The 19,681-nt window shown below is 38.0% G+C and overlaps 1 protein-coding gene across 5 annotated transcripts in view; it reads left to right on the forward strand.

Annotated features, from left to right (window-relative positions):
• Positions 1-14,316, forward strand: part of LOC117010298 (atrial natriuretic peptide receptor 2-like) — a 37,528-nt gene extending 23,212 nt beyond the window's left edge. For 4 of the 5 annotated variants that reach the window (XM_033084602.1, XM_033084604.1, XM_033084603.1 and 1 more), the window contains 10 exons: positions 2,113-2,161; positions 3,081-3,185; positions 4,139-4,252; positions 5,106-5,199; positions 6,013-6,100; positions 6,845-6,984; positions 9,743-9,895; positions 10,536-10,634; positions 11,669-11,760; positions 12,327-14,316. In XM_033084602.1, coding sequence (XP_032940493.1) covers positions 2,113-2,161; positions 3,081-3,185; positions 4,139-4,252; positions 5,106-5,199; positions 6,013-6,100; positions 6,845-6,984; positions 9,743-9,895; positions 10,536-10,634; positions 11,669-11,760; positions 12,327-12,476 — 1,084 coding nt within the window. In that variant the 3' untranslated portion in view covers positions 12,477-14,316. The remainder of the gene's footprint in view (positions 1-2,112; positions 2,162-3,080; positions 3,186-4,138; positions 4,253-5,105; positions 5,200-6,012; positions 6,101-6,844; positions 6,985-9,742; positions 9,896-10,535; positions 10,635-11,668; positions 11,761-12,326) is intronic. The other variant, XM_033084605.1, reaches the window with a different exon arrangement.
• Positions 14,317-19,681: the final 5,365 nt, after the last annotated feature.

Raw genomic sequence — 19,681 nt, forward strand, 5'->3', positions numbered from 1 at the left:
TTCTTAGAATTTGCTCCAGAATAGCTCAGCTAAGGCAGTTTGAGATTGTGTTGTATTTCTGGCTACTGTCATTTGTCTTGTGTCAGTCTGTACTTTTGCAAGTAGTCTTTGAAAGAACTGTACTCCAACTAAACAATAATTTTAGGATTGTCTTATAGATTCCAGTTTACCATTGCCCTGCAGCCAAAATGCACCCCAGAAAATGTTTCATTGGCGTGTTCTCACTTTGCTCCTGTTCTGGATGGATATCATTATTTGACTTTGCAGGTGACTTTGCCTCCTGAAGGTGTTTCTTGCCAAGGATTCCCCCTTTGATTAGATCTGATTTGCTCATATCATATATGTCTACAATGAACTTTTGACACATTCAGTGACTCTTTCCAGGGTTTATCTTGCTGTCCCACCCACGTCTGCAAAATCCACATTTTCTTTTGTGGCACTGCAGTTACTAATTTCTTGGGTAAAAAAAAAGATAAAAGCTGTGGGAGATAACACCAAAAAAGGGAGAAGAGCAACATGCAGACAGGCAAGATAGAGAAATACTCTTTATCATTGAAAGGATTGTCTTCTTGTCTGGGCTATTCTTTAGAATTTGCATTTTAACAAATTTGGTGTTTGATGATATGAGCAGGAGGTGAGCCTTCCTGATCCAAGTATTTGGCCTCACTGGCCAGGCAGCATTGATCCAGTATTGAAATCCTCAGTTTTTATCTGTGCAAAAATTCCATTAATATTCCTGAAGGTGAGGCCCAAATAAAAAATTTGTAGAAACTGCAGGAGTGAGACTTGTAATTTAGTGTGCTCTTCCAGATGAATCACTTGCTTTTAAAGTTCTCTACAGAAAGTGTTGGTCAGATGGGAAAGCTAAAATGGAAATGAGAACAGAAGCATGAACGTAGCTCCTGTTTTGAGCTGAAGAGGCTGTTTCCCGTCACAGTTTCTCCTAGACTGGTTCTTCTTGATTTGTAATCATCATATAAATTTAACTATCCGCAGTGGATAAGTTAGTTTTATTGGGTAGTGCAGCTGAAGATTAATTAAATCAATACTGCTTTATCAGACTTACTATAATCTAATTATTATCCTTGAAAATTTGTTTCAGCTTTACTGCCTCACCAGAACTGATGTGCTTTTTCTTACCAAATCACTACAAAATTAATATAAAAATCTCATCAGAATAATTTCTAAATTATTCATCTTGTTTTACATGCATAATTTTATTTTCCAATGGTGGTCCACAAGTGGGCTGAAAGATAGACAAACATACCCTGTTACCAACAGAATGTCTTACAGAACGGTGAAACCATTTAGCGACACAACAGGTTGAAAACCAATATTCTCCAATAAAGCAAATGTTAAAGCTGAGAGGCATGCAGGGGTAAATTATTACACAGTTTCCCTATATAGAGGCATCTTTATCTAGACTGTTGTCTGGAGGAGGTGCTTGCTTCTAAGAGATCACTGTTCTGAAAGATCTCCAATGAGTTCAGAGAAAAGACTAAATTCTCTATTTTTACTGTCTTTTTCCATTCTTATCTTTGATGAATGTATTTGACCTTAGTTCAATTGAGGAAGATAATAATTACAAAAATAAAATTCAGAAGAAACAAGCAGAAATATTTACTATAAAATATCTTCTCTAGACACAGAGTGTCATCACAGATTTTATGGACATTTTCTAGAACCATGATGTTTTCATTTGCTGAAAAAAAGACACTCCTCCCACTGGTGATTCTGATGAACCTGCTCCTGACCTTTGATTGGAGCAAAAATCAGACCTCTATGTTTAACTGGTGGGAATCATGTGCATAAGCCTGCACGTATCACCTCAGGATTCCATTAGTTTTTACAGAGAAAATTGCTTTGATGACCGTCAAACTCAAACATCTCTGGGACTTATAACCATGAGAGAGAAATGCTAAGAAACATTCAGTAACAAATCTCTGAAAACACAAAGTAGTAACAAGTAGCAGCACCATTGCCATACTTGCTTTTTGAGATACTGGGATTTCAGTCATAGAATGGAGAAGAATAAGAAATAATGAAAAGAAGAAATCACTGACTCAATTAACTGTTACTGCATTAAGATTTTTCTTCATTTTTATTCTGCAGTTACGCCATCATTTTACTAGAAATTGCCACAAGAAGTGACCCTCTGGCAGTAAGTAAAGATGAACTATCTGTAGAATTTGCATGAAAACTTTGATTTTGTTTCTGCTGATGACACAAACCCAACTTTGAGTTACTGCATTATAGAGTTACTTTTTGAGCATGCATTTTCCTCATGATTTTATGGATGCCATGCAATCAGGGTTTCCTCATAGATCTACCAGTTTTCCCTTTCAGAGCTTTGAAGAAGAGCATATGATAAAAATAATGTAGCTCCAAAACTTCCTTTCACTTAGTTTTGTGAGGCTTAATGGCTAGGTGGATGCAGGGAGATTGTATGTATTAATATCTTCTTTTTCCTCCTGCTTCTTCCTTTTCCTGTCATTTACAGACCCTTTTTGTAGAATCTTGCAGTAATAAGAATACCTTAGAAAAGCAAATTAGTTGCTCTCCATAAGGAAAATGTCTGTTTTCAATATGTCTTTTGTCCACCGATAACTAGCAAACACAAAAAGAATGCACCTTGAAATTGCAAACAGATGGTCTGGATATGTAACCACATTCTCTCTGAAATAATTTGCTTAACAAGAATTGTAACAATAAAGACTTGAAACTAATATTTTTCCAGTTCTGGAAGTTTGTGATAGTAGACTAATATAGTCCTTGTGGTCTCTTAAAAATTTCCCAATATCTTGTCAGGTATTCATTTGTTTCAAAAATTGTTTATATCATACAAGTATTGAGATTAAAGCCTCTCAGCCTTGAAAAAGCTTTTAGACAAGATGACCCATTTTATACTGGGTTATATTTTTTTAATCTTTTTTTTCCCTTGTGCTCTTATGAAAAGCATCTGACTTAGAAGTGATAGGGAAGATGTCATAAAAGTGATGATGATAATAATAATATATTTTCAGTGGCTGGCAGGAGAAACATAACATTTGCAAAACATTGTTTAATCACATTTTCTCTAGAAAGATGATGTGCATTCAGCTGAATATTCTCAGTGCCCACCTTTGGCAGAATTAATTTCAGGAAAGACTGGGAATTCTTGCCCATGTCCCACAGATTATACAGAGGTGAGTAAAATACAATATTGTGTACAAAAATAATTTGTTGGAGTGAGTTTACAATACGTTGTAGGAGTTTTATGGCAATATTACCTTTGATAAATATAAATAACCTGGAAATCAAGAAGTACAGCTTAAACAAAGCAAAATTATAATATTTAATGCCCTTGGTAAAAAACCTGTCATCGTGACAATGAAAGATTCAGTTGTCCCCTCCTGTTGCTGGTGTAATAGATTATGTTTTTAATATTCAATCATTGATTTTTGTGCAATTTCATTTTATTATAAACTGTTGAATTCCATACATATTTTACATTAATAATGTCTAGCTTACTGACAGAGGGTTTTCACATAATGAAGTCTGTCTCAGGCAAATTATGAGTTTGGTTTGTTTCTTATGCAACAAGCCTTTCTTTTCAGTAACCTCAATAAAGTACACACCCTCCCAGTTTAATTAAATCAGAACAAGATGAGGTCATCCTCATTTCAGTTTAAGTTTAATATAATTCACCCTTACTGGTTTGTAGCAAAATATATGTAAAAAAACTTCTCCTTAGCAGCACTGGATTTTAATCAGACCTTAGCATTCTTTAGGAGTAGTTCAGCTCTTAATCTTTTGTGAAATTTGTGTACAGACAAGTCCTCTGAAACCAGTATGTGACTCGAACAGCATAACACTCTCACAGCACAAGACAAGAGCTTAAACATTGTTCAGCAAAAGGAGCATGTATATCTTACTTATGCTTTCCCACTGCTGCATTTTCTTGAACTAATATCCTTCGTTCAGCAAAAACCTGTAGAACTCCAGAAGCTTCAGTATAGCTCTGACACTTCTCACCAGCTCCAGGTAGAGCTTCACAGCCAGTTGGCACCCAGAGAACAGAAGTATTAACTTAAAATACTGCTTGTGCTTGGAATAATAAAAGGCTGTTTGCTTTTCTCACTATCTTTCCCTTCGGCAGTTAATTGAAAGGTGCAGAAGAAATAATCCATCCCAGAGGCCTACATTTGAACAAGTCAAGAAAATGTTGTACAAGATGAATCCTGTTAGCCCTGTTGACATGATGATGACTCTGGTAAATGTAGCTTTTTAATTCCAATCTGCTCACTTTCAATAACTTTCACCTCTATCCTTCAGGACTGGTTTTTTTTTTTTTAATCTTATACCCCTTGTTTGGTGAAAAAATCCACTACTATTTGTTCAGTTCTGTTGAGCTGACTGTAGCTGCAGTTCAGCTTGAAACCTGTCTTTCCTTCTCATTCAGTTTTTTAACTTTCTCAACTTGTTTGGGGCTGAACTTTTTTTTTGTCTGTCAAATGTTGTTTGCAAACTATATTCCCCCTTTCCTGTGTCTCCTGTGGCTCAGTGGTCTTATAGTACCAAGGATACAGAATGTCTGCATGCTATAAATATCATGTTTATAAATTATTTTGGGCAGAGTATCTCAAGCTCATAAGCAGAGAAAGAAGATTTCTGCCTCCACAGACTATTGTCTCACACAGAGAAGGGATGCAAATAGCAAAGCATAAACTAACATAGCAAGATTGTTTATGAAAGAGCATTGTGAGCTTTCTTTTGATAAAAGACTGAGACCTTGTTTTGTTAAGATTTTGATCCGTGTCTGTAGCTTGCTCTCTGCATTGGAATGGCCCCTAAAGTTTGCGTGAAATTTGAAAAGCCTGAAATTGCCTTCTGCTGTCTTGTGTGTAAGCAACAGCCTCAAGTCTAGATTCATAAATTTACCTAAAGAGAAATCTGATCTTTGGATTTTGTAAAAAAGTGTTAGGTGTCTTAGACCTGTGCCTTTTTTTATCTCTGAGTGTTTTCAAAGCAGAATCTTTCAAATAGATAAATCCTATCCAACTAGGCATCTGTTTCAGTAAAGAGATGAATTTTTTAACAATTTTAGAAAATTCTCTGTTATTTAGATGGAGAAATATAACAAACATCTGGAGGTACTGGTTTCTGAGAGAACCCAGGATTTAATGCATGAAAAACAGAAGACTGATCGTCTGTTGTATAGTAAGTTATAAAGAAAAAAATACTGGATATTCTTCTCAATAATAATTTTATTTCAGCTGTCTAACTACTAACAAGAACCCTTTGATAGGTGATTATTTAATAGGAAATATTTAGCTAGCAGTGAATTAATATACTCTTTTCTTGAAAAGCTAGAAAGATATTTAGCTACTTTCTGTATTTCCTAGAAATCAGTATGATCATCTGAGAGCTATGGCCCAAAATCCATAGTGTTCTGACTTTGCATCCATGTGGCAGGCCTTTTACATACTTATAAATGTTGTGGAATTGTAGTTGGTTACTTTTGTTGGCAGTGTATGTTCCAAAATTCTACAAGAAAAAAAAGGCATAAAGAGGCGGGAATGGCATATAAGAGGGGAAAAAACAAATGGATGTGAAAGTGAAAAATAGGAGGAACAAATACAATTTAAAAAAAAAAAAAACACACAACAGGGAAGAGACAGTAAACAAACCTAACACAAGTATTAAGTAGTAGCAAAGAGTTGACAAAGAAGGAATAAGTAAAATCCCAGATCACACCATTAGAATCTAACCTTACTCTTTCTTGGAATATATAGATACTGGCTTGTTTGGCCTAAAAGTTATGGAACATGTGAAAAATCTGGATGTGTTATCAGTGAGATTTATGGTAAATTCTCACATTATAGCAGAGCAGATTTTGATGCCAAAGTGTATTTTCACCTTCATAATATTTTGCATTTATGAACAATTTTTGTGCCTTTAAACAAAAGCGTTATGTTTAATGTGTTCTTTTATCCACATGAAAATATTACCATGCTCTACTTTCTACAACAGGTATGTTGCCAAAACAAGTAGCAGATGATCTCAGGCAAGGAAAACATGCACAAGCTCAAACTTACTCAAGTGCCACCATCTTCTTCAGGTAAATAAAAATGAAAGATAGGACTAGAACTGTCTCCTACAGAAGAAACTTATAGGCTTTTAGTGGAGGTGAAGCTCCTAACCAAGTACAGAATTTCTATCTAAACTGCCACCTATTGTAACAGGTAGCTCTGCAAAAGAGTGTCTTTCAAAATTCTCACACCTCCCTATTTTTCATTGTAATTACTTAAATTGAAAATGACATTACTCTGGAGTTCTAAAAAACAGCAGCACAATACTTTGCATGTGTTACACATGCATGAACGTATGTTTCATAAGATAGGTCTAAGTAAAGAATCCACCTTTTAGCCTGTGTAAGGAAAATTTTTCTATCCTTAGAGTCCACATGGGTTTACAGTTTTAATTCTTTATGTATGCAGGAAGCAACATATAAATGGCATGATTTCACTTGTCATAAATGAACAGATAACAAGTTCCCTTTATTTCATTTATACCTATAGAATACTGCTTAGTCTGTTACAGGTTAAAGTCTGCCTGTAAAAATGCTTTACTGCATTGCGAAGCAAAAAGACTTGGGTCAGTCTGTCCTTTCAAATGGAAGGAGTCTTTTGTAAATTTAAATAAGTGAAGACAAAACTATCCAATAAGAATATTAGCAAAAGAATTATTGAAAAGAGAAGGTTGATGTAGTTGCATTGAGGAATTTTTACAGTGTGTTTAGGATTACTAATCAGCAATTATTAGGACAGTGGATGATTATACTCTTTCTCTTGTGTTTTAACAGTGACATTGTGGGCTTCACTGAGCTGTCCAGCAGCAGCACACCATACCAAGTGGTAGACCTCTTGAACAAGCTTTATACCACTTTTGATGAAATCATAGATAACTATGATGTCTATAAGGTGGAGACAATAGGAGATGCCTGTAAGTTCTTCGAGATGTGGACAATGATGAGCCTGGGGCATCAAGATTGAGACTCAGTGATGACAAGGAAGAACAGCTGAAGGAAACTTGGGAAGTTTCTCACCACTGGGAGTACCAAATTAAACAATTAGGGGATGAGTCCTACCAGAGCCCTAGCTCTCCAGGAACATTTTGCTGCATACCTTTAATCATTCGTACAATTGATAAGTGTTGTGAATGGGGCAAATTAATTGAGTAAAATACCGCTGCTGTTTATTTGGTTCCTGTGATTAGTGAGGTCTGACTTTAAGTCTTGGTGGCAGATTAATCCCAGCTGGCAACTTCTGTATCACAGGAACACAACAAAAAAAATTACCTTCTACGTGGGATCATAGATACCATACCCTAAGCTTTATTATCTATCTTTTTTGCAAAGACTGTAACAACATTCTTTCATCTAATACACTGTAGGGCCTTGACTGTCTCTTCTCACTTTATAGGAAAATGGCTTTATATATGCCACCGTGGCAATCTGCTGGGGATAGACGATGATTAAAATTAAGTTCCATAAATCCTAAGGAAATCTAACAGGGCTTTTGGATGAGACAGGCAGAATTCCTCTAAGACCTATGGGGAAAATACTCCACTCTTTTTTTCTCTATGGAGCTCACATTTGTGAGCATAAAATTCCTGAACGAATGCACCCCATAGATCCCTAAAAGACTGGTTTCTTGCCCTACACAGTAACAGTATTGAAGAACCATAGAATATCCTGAGTTGGAAAAGATCCACAAGGATCATAGCGTCCAACTCCTGGCCCTGCACAAGACCATCCCCAAGAGTCACACCATGGGTGTGAGAGCATTGACAAAAAACTTCTTGAGCTGTGTCTGTCTTGGTGCTGCGACTACCTCCTTGAAGAACCCAGTGCCCAACCACCCTCCGGGTGAAAACCCTTCTCATGATACCCAACCTAAACCTCCCCTGACACAACTTCAGGGCATTTCCTTGGGTCCTGTCATTGTCACCACAGAAAACAGATCAGTGCCTGCCCCTCCAGGAAGCAGTAACTGCAGTGAGGTCTGTCCTCAGTCTCCTCCAGGCTGAGCAGACCAAGTGCCCTCAGCCATTCCTCACACGGCTTCTTCTCCAAATCTTTCACGATCCTCATGGCCCTGCTTTGGACACTCTCTGACAGCTCAATGTCTTTTTTGTGTTGTGGCACCCAGACCTGTCCCCAGCACTGGAGGAGAGGCTGCCCCAGCTCAGATCAGAGCAGGACAATCGCCTCCCTTGTCTGGCTGTGATGCTGTGCCTGATGTCCTACAGGACACTCTTGGCCCTCCTGGCTGCCAGGGCACTGCTGGCTCATGTTCAACTTTAATCAGGACCCCCAGGTACCTTTCCTGCACTCATTTCTTCTTTCTAGCCTCTCCTTTTCCAGTCTGTCTTTGCATCCAGGGTTGCCCCATCCCAGGAGCAGAATCTAACACTCTTCCTTCTCAAACATGAAGCTGGTGATTGCCCAGTCCTCAAATTTCTCAAGATCTCTTAGCAGGGCCTTTCTGCTTGTGAGGAATTTAGTAGCATCAGCAGACTTCGTATCCCTTCCAGCCCACTGTCCAAACCATTTATGAAGCTGTTGAAGAGCACAGGGCCGAGGATGGAGCCCTGTGGAACCCCACTAGTGACAGGTCACCAGTCTGGTGCCACCCCATTCACTGTCACCCTTTGTGCCTGACCCCTGAGCCAGTTGCTCACACGTCCAATAACATGTTTATCCAGCTGTGAGCTGGACAGTTTGTCCAGAAGGATCCTGGGAGAGGCAGTATCAAAGACTTTACTGAAATCCAAGAAGATTACATCAACTGGCTTTTCTTGATCACCAGGGTAGGTTATCCTGTCATAACGGAAATCAGATTTGACAATCAGGGCTTTCCACTCATGAAGCTATGCTGGTGGTGACAAATGGTTTGTTGTCCTTCAGGTATTTTTCATTACCTCCCAGAGAAATTTTCTCTGAAATTCTGCCAGGCACTGAAGTGAAAGTGACAGGCCTGTAGTTTGCAGGGTCGTCCCTCTTGCCATTCTTGAAAATTTGGACAACGTTTGCCAGCTTCCGGTAGAACTGGGACTTCACCAGATTTCCATGGCCATTTTTGAATTATCAAAGCATTATCAGAGATCCTACAAATACTTCACCTCTTCTTTGAGTACTGAGGGATGAATCTCATCACATACCATAGATTTACAGGAATCAAACTAGAGCAGCTAATCCCACATAAATTCAGGGTTAAGCAGGAGTTTATCATTCTCGCAGTCATGGTTGTCCAGCTCAGCATTCTAGGACCCCAAGGACCCATCACCAGTTTTAAAGCATAGTACAGGAAGCTTAGGACAATGCCTAGTGGAAATCATTGCCTTTTTTTATATCTGCCCAATTACAAAAGGTATTGAACAGTCTATCCCACTATAAGCGTTCTCAGTGGAGGGGAGGATGAAGCAAGAAAGAATTGGAGGGAATAAATCTTATGTAAAAATAAGAAGGAAATACAGCATTTTTCTTACCTAAGGTAATTTCACACATGCGCCATTGCCCTAACCTTCTTTTGTTTCTGGCTTTCTTTTCTCAGCAGGCACAATTGTGCCTTGGGATATGAAGGAATAGGCGCTTCTTTATTTATTTCTTTTAACTTTTTTTTTTTTTTATTGTAGGCAGCATACTTAGTAAATCTATGTGTAATGCCAAAGGTTAACACAGTTGCATTGTTGTGTTAAGATATGGTGGTGTCGGGAGTACCCAAGGAGAATGGGATCCTTCATGCTGGCGAGATTGCAAGCATGGCTTTAGACCTTCTGGATGTCTGCAAGACTTTTAAGATCCCACACAAGCCTAGTACCCTCCTAAAGATAAGAGCAGGAATACATTCAGGTATGCACTCAGTGATCTGAAAAAGTCATCCTGTGGCTTTACAAATGCCTCTATAGTGGTAATTTCCTCTCCATTAAAAATGAAGTTAATTTTTTGATAAGCAGTGGAGTACAACATAGAGGTCATCCCAACAGAATAATGTATTGGATACATGGGATATTGGTACCTCAGTTTTGAATACAGCATTGGAAACGTCTCACAGCACCAGTGCCTTTGCTGATGTGAGTTAGAACTGCCATTCTGTATCCCTTACTTCTCCCTATTGGCTGTTCTCTTCTCTAAACAGTGATTTGTTTCTTGACACTCTGATCTAGCCTTTACTCTCAGACTCTTAGGTCCCTGATTTAATCTGATGTATGATTGCAATTCTTTCTTGATAGACAGAGTTGGACACATTCTGTGCAGTCCAGCATATGCCAACTAACTAATCAGTGTACATTGTCTTACCAGGAAATCTTATCTTCTGTGTTTTGAATCACTTGTAAGACAGATCTGTAACCCATGTAAAGACAATACTGACGGTCAGACTTTATCTGGTTAACAAATTAGATTTAAGATAGTGTAGGAAGCAGCCACAAGGCTGCATAACTGATTATGTGATTTATAAATACAAAATGTCTTGTTTTGTATTTCTTAACAGGGGCAGTTGTAGCTGGAGTTGTTGGAACCAAAATGCCACGGTACTGTTTATTTGGAGATACTGTGAACACAGCTTCCAGGATGGAATCTACCAGTGAAGGTAATAAGGAACAAGCTGCAGCTGGGATTTTAATCATCCCTGAATTAGTTCTTTTAAAATGTTAGGATGCATTTTGAGTCCTAAACTATTCAAATGATTCTGAATCCAATAAAGAGGTTCTTGATTTCTGGGTCCAGTCTGCCTATGGACAAATTTGAGTGATACTCTCTACAACCATTTTTGTAACCAGATCCTCTTATTTCTCATGTCTCAGAAAGGTATTTTTGTGGCTTTGAAGTTCTCTACAGTAAAAAAAGGTAGGAATAAAACAAAATGAGAGGCAAGTGGTTATGTTCACAGTTTTATTTGTTTCTGGCACCCAGCTGGATTTATGATAAAAATATTTTCATTACTCCTCTTTTATTGCTGATAAATTTCTCTAATGGAGAACACAAGAAACAGTGGGACACCATGGGAGCTGTGTCTGTGTTTGACCAGTATAGAAGATTATGTATGTGTCCTCTAGAAGAAGATTATGTATGTGTCCTCTAGAAAAGAGTTTAAACAGAAATTTTGTGGAGGTATTCTCACCGCTTCTTCCTAAGAGATAATGGAGCTCCAAGTTTACTTAGCAAGCTTTGTCTTTAGCCAGTATGAACATCTGGAACCTCAAATTCTGAAATACTTTAGCTGTTAGACTTTGCTGAAAACTAAATGTGCTGTGAAAGCTCTTTATTGACCAGGAAGTAGAATTGTGTATGGTTTTCTTCACCGGATGAAAAGGATGCTCATCAGTAGCACAGATAGACAACTGCAAAGAAGGCAAAAATACTATTAGATGCAGAAAGTGAAGAGTAGTGTTTGTTGACAGCCCCATATTTGTCCTGAGATGCTCTCACACACAGACCAGGATACTGGAGCTTGTGTGCAAACATTTTGAATAACAAATAAGAAGAAATAAACGCCAAGACTTGAAAAAAATACCCTAGGGAGAGTTCATTAATGAGTCTTGAAATTTTTGACACACTTTGAGAGATAGATCTGTCTTAGATGTATAAATTATTTGCTAATATGATATTTATCTTTCTTTCCAGCTCTTAAAATACAGTGCAGTTCAAGTGCATACCAGCTGTTGGAGCAGATTGGAGAGTATGTGTTAATATGTCGTGGGAATTTACAAGTCAAGGTGTGTATGCAACATTTATACTCAGCTTTTCAGAGAGGAGAGTGTGAAAGTACTCTGGAGTCCTTGAATTTTAACCTATGCAGTTCTCTATATCTTTTAGTCCTCTGTATCTCACAGTATTTTGGTTAGACTAATTCCCATACTTGAAGAGAGTGTGTTCAGATTTTAAGCCAGGACAAATTCCATGGACTTGTTCATGGGACAAACCTGGTAAGTCAGAGATGAAGGATTTAGACAAGCTTGGAAGTCTTCCATGGCACATTCACTGTCACAACTGCTTGAAATCTGTAAAGGTCCTTCAGAGGCATCACAAATCATCATGTCAGTTCCACAAGAGAATTAACATACTTGTGGATCCAGTTTTGGATGGGACTTCAAATAATTGTTTTAATTGCTATTACTGTTATTATCTTTTAAGGAAAAGTTTTATGCCTCATTTTTGCTCTATGTAAAGAGGCTGAGTTGCACGTATTTCTCCTTTTGGGACTTGTTTTGAGTTGTAGTGAGAAAATTATTTCATAAGTGACAGATAGTGTTATAACCCTATGACTAATATTCTTCCTTAGGGGAAAGGAGACATGGTCACATACTGGCTTGAAGGAAAGAAAACCTCTGTCACACAGAAGGCAGTCACCAGCACTCCAGGGACTCCTCAAGATGCCAACAGAGTTTCATATAATCCGATACCAGGTGTCCTTCCCAGTGATCCTCTCTGAAGTCCTGTTTCCTAGTCACTCATTAACTCCAGTATCCCTCTGCTTTCAGTTATTAGGTCATCCTGCTGAATTAGAAAATTAGAAAAGAGATAATACACCCCTTTGGCCTTGTGAATGTATTAGCTCAGGCTTTATTTACAGATGTTTCTCCCAGCAGTGGCACTGAAAATACAAAAAAGGCAAAAAAACCATCTTATGGAGTAATATGTAGAAATGGCCCACCAGCTACCAGAGCAGAAGGTAGCTCCCAGTGTTACTTCTTGATTTGATTTTGATGGGAAATCCTCAGCCAGCAGCCATGACTTTAAAATTAGCTAGTTGGACATTCCAGCCCATGAGGTACTCCCACGGGAGACAATGTAGTGTTACTATTTAGTGGTATCATAAACTCTGTGGGCGTGGTTGGTTTTGTGCTGTGAAAGGGAAAAATGAGGTGTGTATTGTGTGGGGAAGTAAGATCCATCAAAAGAGGAGGATAAAGCAGAGAAATTATAGTGGATACAAATTGAAATGAATTTGTACTCCTATTTCCATTTCATCCTTACTGTCTGGAGCTTAGAAAGAAGAATTACGAAAAAAGTCTGGTGTGTTTCCATGCAGCCATTTCCTAGTGACACCTGCCATCTTGCTGCAGGGAGCTGAAAATCTTGGGAGAGAAATGCAAGACATTGTTTGCTGTTGCTAAACAGGATAAAGTTCACTACAGGTGCTCTTGTCTTTGGCTGCTCTGGGATTTCTCTGAAAAATAGCTCTCAACATTAACTGATGTTGTTGCTTTGACAAAAGTGGCAGTGAACCTACTATTGCTGGACAGCTGTCTGTCAGTGAAATCAGCCAGCCCTCTGAGTCACTGTGTAATTTAGGACACAGTTTAGGAAAGACCCAGCATTTCCCGTAAAGAGAGAACCATCACTACATCACTACTAGTAATGTCTAGATGAACATGATTCTTTGAGCATAGCTGGTGTTGGCTTTATACTTACCTTTCGGGGTCAATCTGTTTTGAAAAGTTTAGCCCATTCCAGTTCAACTGGTTAACCAATCTAACAGAGTAAGTGAAACTGAGAGTCAAAGGATCTCAAGTGTCAAAGAATTTCCACCATAATGTGAAATAGACTGGATAACGCTAAATGGGAGGAGATAAAAAGGAAGGACTTTGAGTGACACAGCAGCACTTACTCCTGCTTATTCTACTCCCTTACCCTCCAGTCTGTCCCTGATCCTAGGTAGAAGAACAAAAGCATGCATGTAGTTGCATTTTTTCTCGTATTTGTGTAGTTTAACCAAACAGCTGACAACTTATTCATATTCCTATGTAGCTAGCATAGCTTCAACTTTTAATTCCAAATATGTGCTGTGTAGTAGTGACAGGAGTATCACGCTATGGTCTTTTTTCAGCTTCTGTGAGAAGTAAATGCAGCAGTAATGATTGAGTTTTCAGGGATGCCTAAGACAGATAGAAAGTTAAGTACTCCCAAATTATAGGAGATTTTTTTGATCTACACAGAAAAGATATATAGCATTCTGGGTCTGTATGTCTCGGAATGTATCTGCAACTTGAATAGAACAAAAATCACAGCAAGGGACATAGACGTAGCTGACTTTGGCACATGAGATCCCAACATAAACTCCAGCCAAATCTTTTTAAATCAAAATTTTTAGTTAGTTTCATATTTTTCTAAGCTTAAAAATTCCATTCTCCTTTTTAAAATTTCATATTAGAAGGTATAATTGTTTTGTAATCTTAGCAGAATAAACCTTTCAGTTATCAGTAGCCCACCCAGAGATATCCTCCTATATAACTATTTCCTTTATCCAATTGCTATCTAGAAATTGTGAAACTCTCTGCTCTATTATAGTGCTTCAAGATTTATTAAACAGTTTATATTATCTTAATGAGTTTGCATTTGTTTACATTTTATTAAAAATGTGCATATCCTTATCAAATGTGGATGTGAAAATATATATTTTGTCCATAGTATTTCAGTTTTAACTCTTCTGCTTTATTTTAATGTTGTCTATAGAATTAAAAGATTTTTAAAAAGTGTCTTATGAGTTTAAAATCTTTTAAAAAGAAATGAGTGATGAATGACTAACAGCAAGCTTGCTGGATGGGCAGCTTTAACCACTGAGAAGTCCTTGGGTAGCATTCAAGTTCTGCTGAAGACAGCAGAGACTCTTGCTGACTTCAGGAGGCTTAGAGCCTGGTAATTTTCTATAAAAAAGGCACAGCCTAAAGAGTGCCTTGGTCAACCTACCTCAGTTTTATTGTTACTTCCTGATCCTCTCCTTGAACATCTCCAGAGGATCTCAAGAATGAGAATTATTTTCTACAGGCCGGTGAATCTGTCATATCTTTCCTGCAACTTCAAGCAATAGCCAGTTTGTCTGATGACTGTGATGATCTGACTGACTTCGGAAGATAGAAGTATGGTAATGAACGTTACAGATACAAACAGAAGTGTCCTCAGTCAACTGACAAGCATTTGAAGATTAATGTCAGGCATTTTGACAGATGTAGTCAATGGCAACGGCCATATGTCAGATATAGGAAAGTATTTACCAGCTGGTAAATCTGAAGTATGATAGCCAGAACAGTGTTCATCTGTGAGATGCTTTCAATCCACAGAGATTCACATCCCAAATTTGGAGCTAGTCAGCTAATCTAGTAAGTATTCTTTTCTGAAATGGCACTATGTACTAGAAGTAGGTGATGTGTTCTTCCTTTTCTTGATGATTTTATCTGTGCCAGAAAATGGGAAAGCAATTGTAATAATAGAGCTGAAGAAGTGAAACTGATATGTATTTTATAGATCACTCTACACAGTGGGTATTCATTTACTATGGTAGTGCAAGATAATACAGAGGATACTAAGACTCTATTCACTGTGTGGTGATTTTATGGAACCACTGTGCATTCTGATTATTGTTTATTGCAGCTCCATCTACCTAGCAGTGAGAATGCAGGCAGGAACACTAAAAAAAGATAAAAATCACGCAACACAAAAACTGACTTATGAAAGTCTTTTATTAGATTGATAAACCTTCACTATATTGTTTCAACTTGAATATTGAGGAACAGACTGAATAATCACAATATTTTTAAAAAATCACAACAAGTAAAGCCAAAAATTCATTAATGTATTTCCAAGTGTAAAACTTCCTAGATTTTATTCAAACCATGGGCATTGGGAAAAGACTGTGTTTTGCCACCAAGAAGTTATTCTTTATCCCCAACATTAGGCAGCAAACATATTTTACTTAGCTTGTTGTTGGTGTGTGTAGGGAGTCTCCTATTCCAAGAGAGTTTTTTTTTGCAAACAGAAAAGGTATCTGCTTCTTTGTACAGAAAATTAGTCAAATGAAAGAAATTAATTTGTTTAAATAAAAGTGAAGGGAAATCAGGTGTCCTTTGCAAACAATACAGGGAGTGTTGAGCCTGACTGTGAAGTCGAAGGATGCCACATCCCTTTAAAATCAATGTCTGATTAGTATGATTTGCCCAACTTGTAGAATATCTCTCCCACCTACTCAGACCCTTACAAATTAATAGACATTCCATCTGAATTGACCTCAAAAGTTGAAATCTTTGGTTTTTTTAAGAGTGTCTTTCTGGGGCTGTCCTTTCAAACCTGTAAAACGACAAGGGTATGCAAGATTGTTCTGATTGTACTCCAGCTGAGTACCATCTGCTTTTCAGCTAATGAGCACCTTGTCCTCTTAATTCCTCTCCCAGTTCTTCCCCACTTCAGTATAAAACATTGCACTGTGGATTTTTTTTACATTCTAAATTGGAATTGGGAGATAAAATATTTTGCAATAAAATGTTCTCTCCAAATAAAATATGGGGAAATTGCCTTTCCTTGTAATATAAATTTTGGTTTAAATTTAAATGCACTTTCAGATACAGAGATATAAAACAGCCAGGGTTTGAAAAGGGACAGAGTGGGTGTTTAAAATTTGTTTGTGTGGGAACTCTAATGACCGAAGCCTTCCAAAGAACACCCATGAATCCACATGATATTATTTAATGTCCCACAGCATAGTAACCACAGTCCTCGGTTCACACAGCAAAACAACCTACCCCACTTTCTTGTTTGTACACCATCTTTCCACTTCACTAACTATGTCTTAAACACATAGGCAATCCTTTTTGGAACTAAGTTCCAAAAACTGGATTCAATAGTTTTCACACAGCACTAAGTTAGACCTGGAAGCTGCACATGAAATGTTTAGTATTGCATCTTTGTGCAATTTGCCTTGGGTTTCAACAGCAACAAAATAAATATTTCCTACCAGTAAGTACCAAATATGAAGCTAATGTAGAAGCATCCTTATGTTCATGACTGGGCACAACTGCTGATTATTACTGCATTTCATACTAAAATACAGTGGTGTAAAGATAAGCATTTTGATGCGATTTAAAATTGGATCCCCACTACATGGCAATTTTTTCCCTGTAGTTCTTGTTCATGCCTTCAGGCAGGAAAACACACTGTCCCTACCTGAGGAGGCATCTGGGTAAGCTACCAAAGATACAAGACACACATGGAACAGTGCTAAACATTCTACTTTTGCAACCAGAATTCAACACGGTTAACCTGAAAAAGCAATGAAATACTGCATATGATGCCTTTTTGGTCTCTTTTGCTTTTATGAAGACCTCTCCTGTTCTACTCTCATTAGAATATGTGAGAGTACAGAGCCAGATTTTCAAAATGTTTAACCCTTTTTCACTCCCTGAGGAGTGAAAAGGACACTTCAGGTTGAAAAAAGTACTGGAAATCTATCTTTCAGAGTTGACTAAATGTTCATTGGCAAAACACCAGCAGTTTGGGGAAACGTTGAATGCAAAACATTGGAAAAATTCAGATTTCAGTTGCCAGCATTTCACAGGGGCCATACTGAAGCACAGACATGGAATGTCTTAACTCTGTTGGAAGAACTGTGTGTTCTTAAAGAGCCACAACAGAGTTGTTCTTAGAAGTTTTTTCTTGTAAAGAACAGAAGGAATTTTAAACTGCAGCAATAGATTTGAGGCAGAAAAGCTGGGTAAGGTGTTGGAAAAACACCTCTGAGGAGATCTCAAATGACTATGTTCCTACGATTGTGTGTTCTTTTACCTGCCCTTGCAGACATATGTATAGCATATATACACACACCCATCCAGGGTGCAGTTTGTAAGTAGTAACATTAAGCATAAACACTTCTGTATATCTGACACAAGGCTAATCCATGCAACTGCTCTGAACACAAAATACACAAAGATTTTAAAACTAGTGAAAGCTGAATCTATGTGTCTGGTAAAAACATCCGGCATCGATGGGACTGCTAAATTAAAGGTAATGCTTACCTATGAAAGTTTTCCAGGGTGCATGAAGAGGGACTTCTCAATCTACTCTGTCTGTGGTTTCCCGACATGAAAGAGCACATACCACCAGAGAAGTAACAAACTCGCCAGCAGTATTCCCTGTAGGGATTGCATGTTCAGGCTGGCTGCAGAAGGGAAATGGCTCAGCATGAGCTACTTTGCAGCTGATGCCCCATGCCGTGTATCAAGAGAGCACCTCTAGCCTACTTATTAGGAAACTCCTCTGCAAGTTTTAATACAATTTATATTAGAAGCATAGACAGAAACCTCTTAGGACTCAAAAGTTTCCTATGCCATGGCTTTACTGGCAACATGCTGAGAGTCAAGGTCCCGTGTGCTGACTGTGCTCTGTGAGTAAATAGGTTAGTCCCTACATACACATGAAAATCGGGTTGGCAATGCTTGGTGGCATGACAGTCGCCCACCTCTAACCCATGGCAAAATCCTAAGCTTGTGTTGCAAGAACTGACAATATAACTGAATGTCTCAACATAACAGCTTAGATTGGATGGATGATGTAGTGTCAAATTCTACCGCCCTGGCCAAATGCAGGAGCTCACTCTGCAAAGTCTGGTAGCAGCAGAGATGGTGAGAGGGGGTCGCAGTAGCTGTTACTCTGGTAATTACAATATACTAAATAGTTACTGGAGTCAGAACTGCAGAGAGTTTGGATCAGAGGGGGAGAAACTGCCTCTGCAAGAGTATGGCATTTCTGCAAAATGCAGATCAAGAATACAATGCCAGTAGAGAGAGACACACTCTGAGCACACTCACCTCTTGCTTTTTCAGTTCCAGGCCAGAAGGACTAGCTATTGCTTAGCACTCAGGAGGACAAACTGCATTCTGATTAAAACTTCAAATTGTCTTTTAAAGACTTCACAGTGATCAGCTATTATGACTGTAAAAATGCTACTTGTGACAACAGAAATTTAAACAAAGCAACACAAGATTGCCTTTTGTTGGTCTGCAGACCATTGTCTCTTAAAAGAAGATAAAATACACTGTAGCACTATGATAAGTGCTATTGCAAAAATGAGGGTTATATATCTTAGGAACTTCTCCAAATGCCAAATTGCTCTTTTCCATTAAATGCTTTATACAACCTCCCACCCAAACTTTAGGATCAAGCAATACATGGTTCACAAGACATTTATCCCCCAAGATGTTTATCCCCAAAACTGAGCTTCCCTACAGTTTCATGCATTGTTTGGAAGAGAGCATTGAGGAGAGAAGTGGGAATTTGACCCAAAGGCTTTTAAAAGTAGCAAGAACAAAAAGAGGCTCTCATCTCTGGTCACGGCTTGGAATCACACCCCAAGCTGTGATATCCTGAAGCCAAATTCAGACTAGAAGCTGCCTCTGAAAAGCAAAGTGATTATTCTTGCTTGTTCTAAGATCAGGACTGGTACCACAAGTTCTAGGGTCCACATGAGTCGAACAAAAATAAAGTCCCAGGTGCTCTCTGATCTGGGTATGTTATCTGCATAAAAAAATTGAAAATGCTATCATGATGTCTATGATCAAATATGCATTAGATTTCTAGTGGCAAAACTATAAAAAGTTCACTTTATTTAAAAAAAACCCAAAGCAACAGAATCACAAACACCCCAAAACAACAAAAACAAACAAAACCCAAACCTTAACACCTAACCCCCACAAACAAACAAGAAATCTAAACCTCCGTCATTCTCAAATTAAAATTTCATATTTTTTAAATGGCCAAATTAATAATTTTCCATTTCATTCTCTATAAAACTAGCAGGAAAAAAGAAAAATAAAGAATGAGGTTTCAGAGGCACTACTAATTTATTTCTCCAATTTCAAATTCTCACAC

The sequence above is a fragment of the Catharus ustulatus genome, chromosome Z (assembly GCF_009819885.2).
Source record: "Catharus ustulatus isolate bCatUst1 chromosome Z, bCatUst1.pri.v2, whole genome shotgun sequence".
In the NCBI taxonomy this organism is placed as follows: Eukaryota; Metazoa; Chordata; class Aves; order Passeriformes; family Turdidae; genus Catharus; species Catharus ustulatus.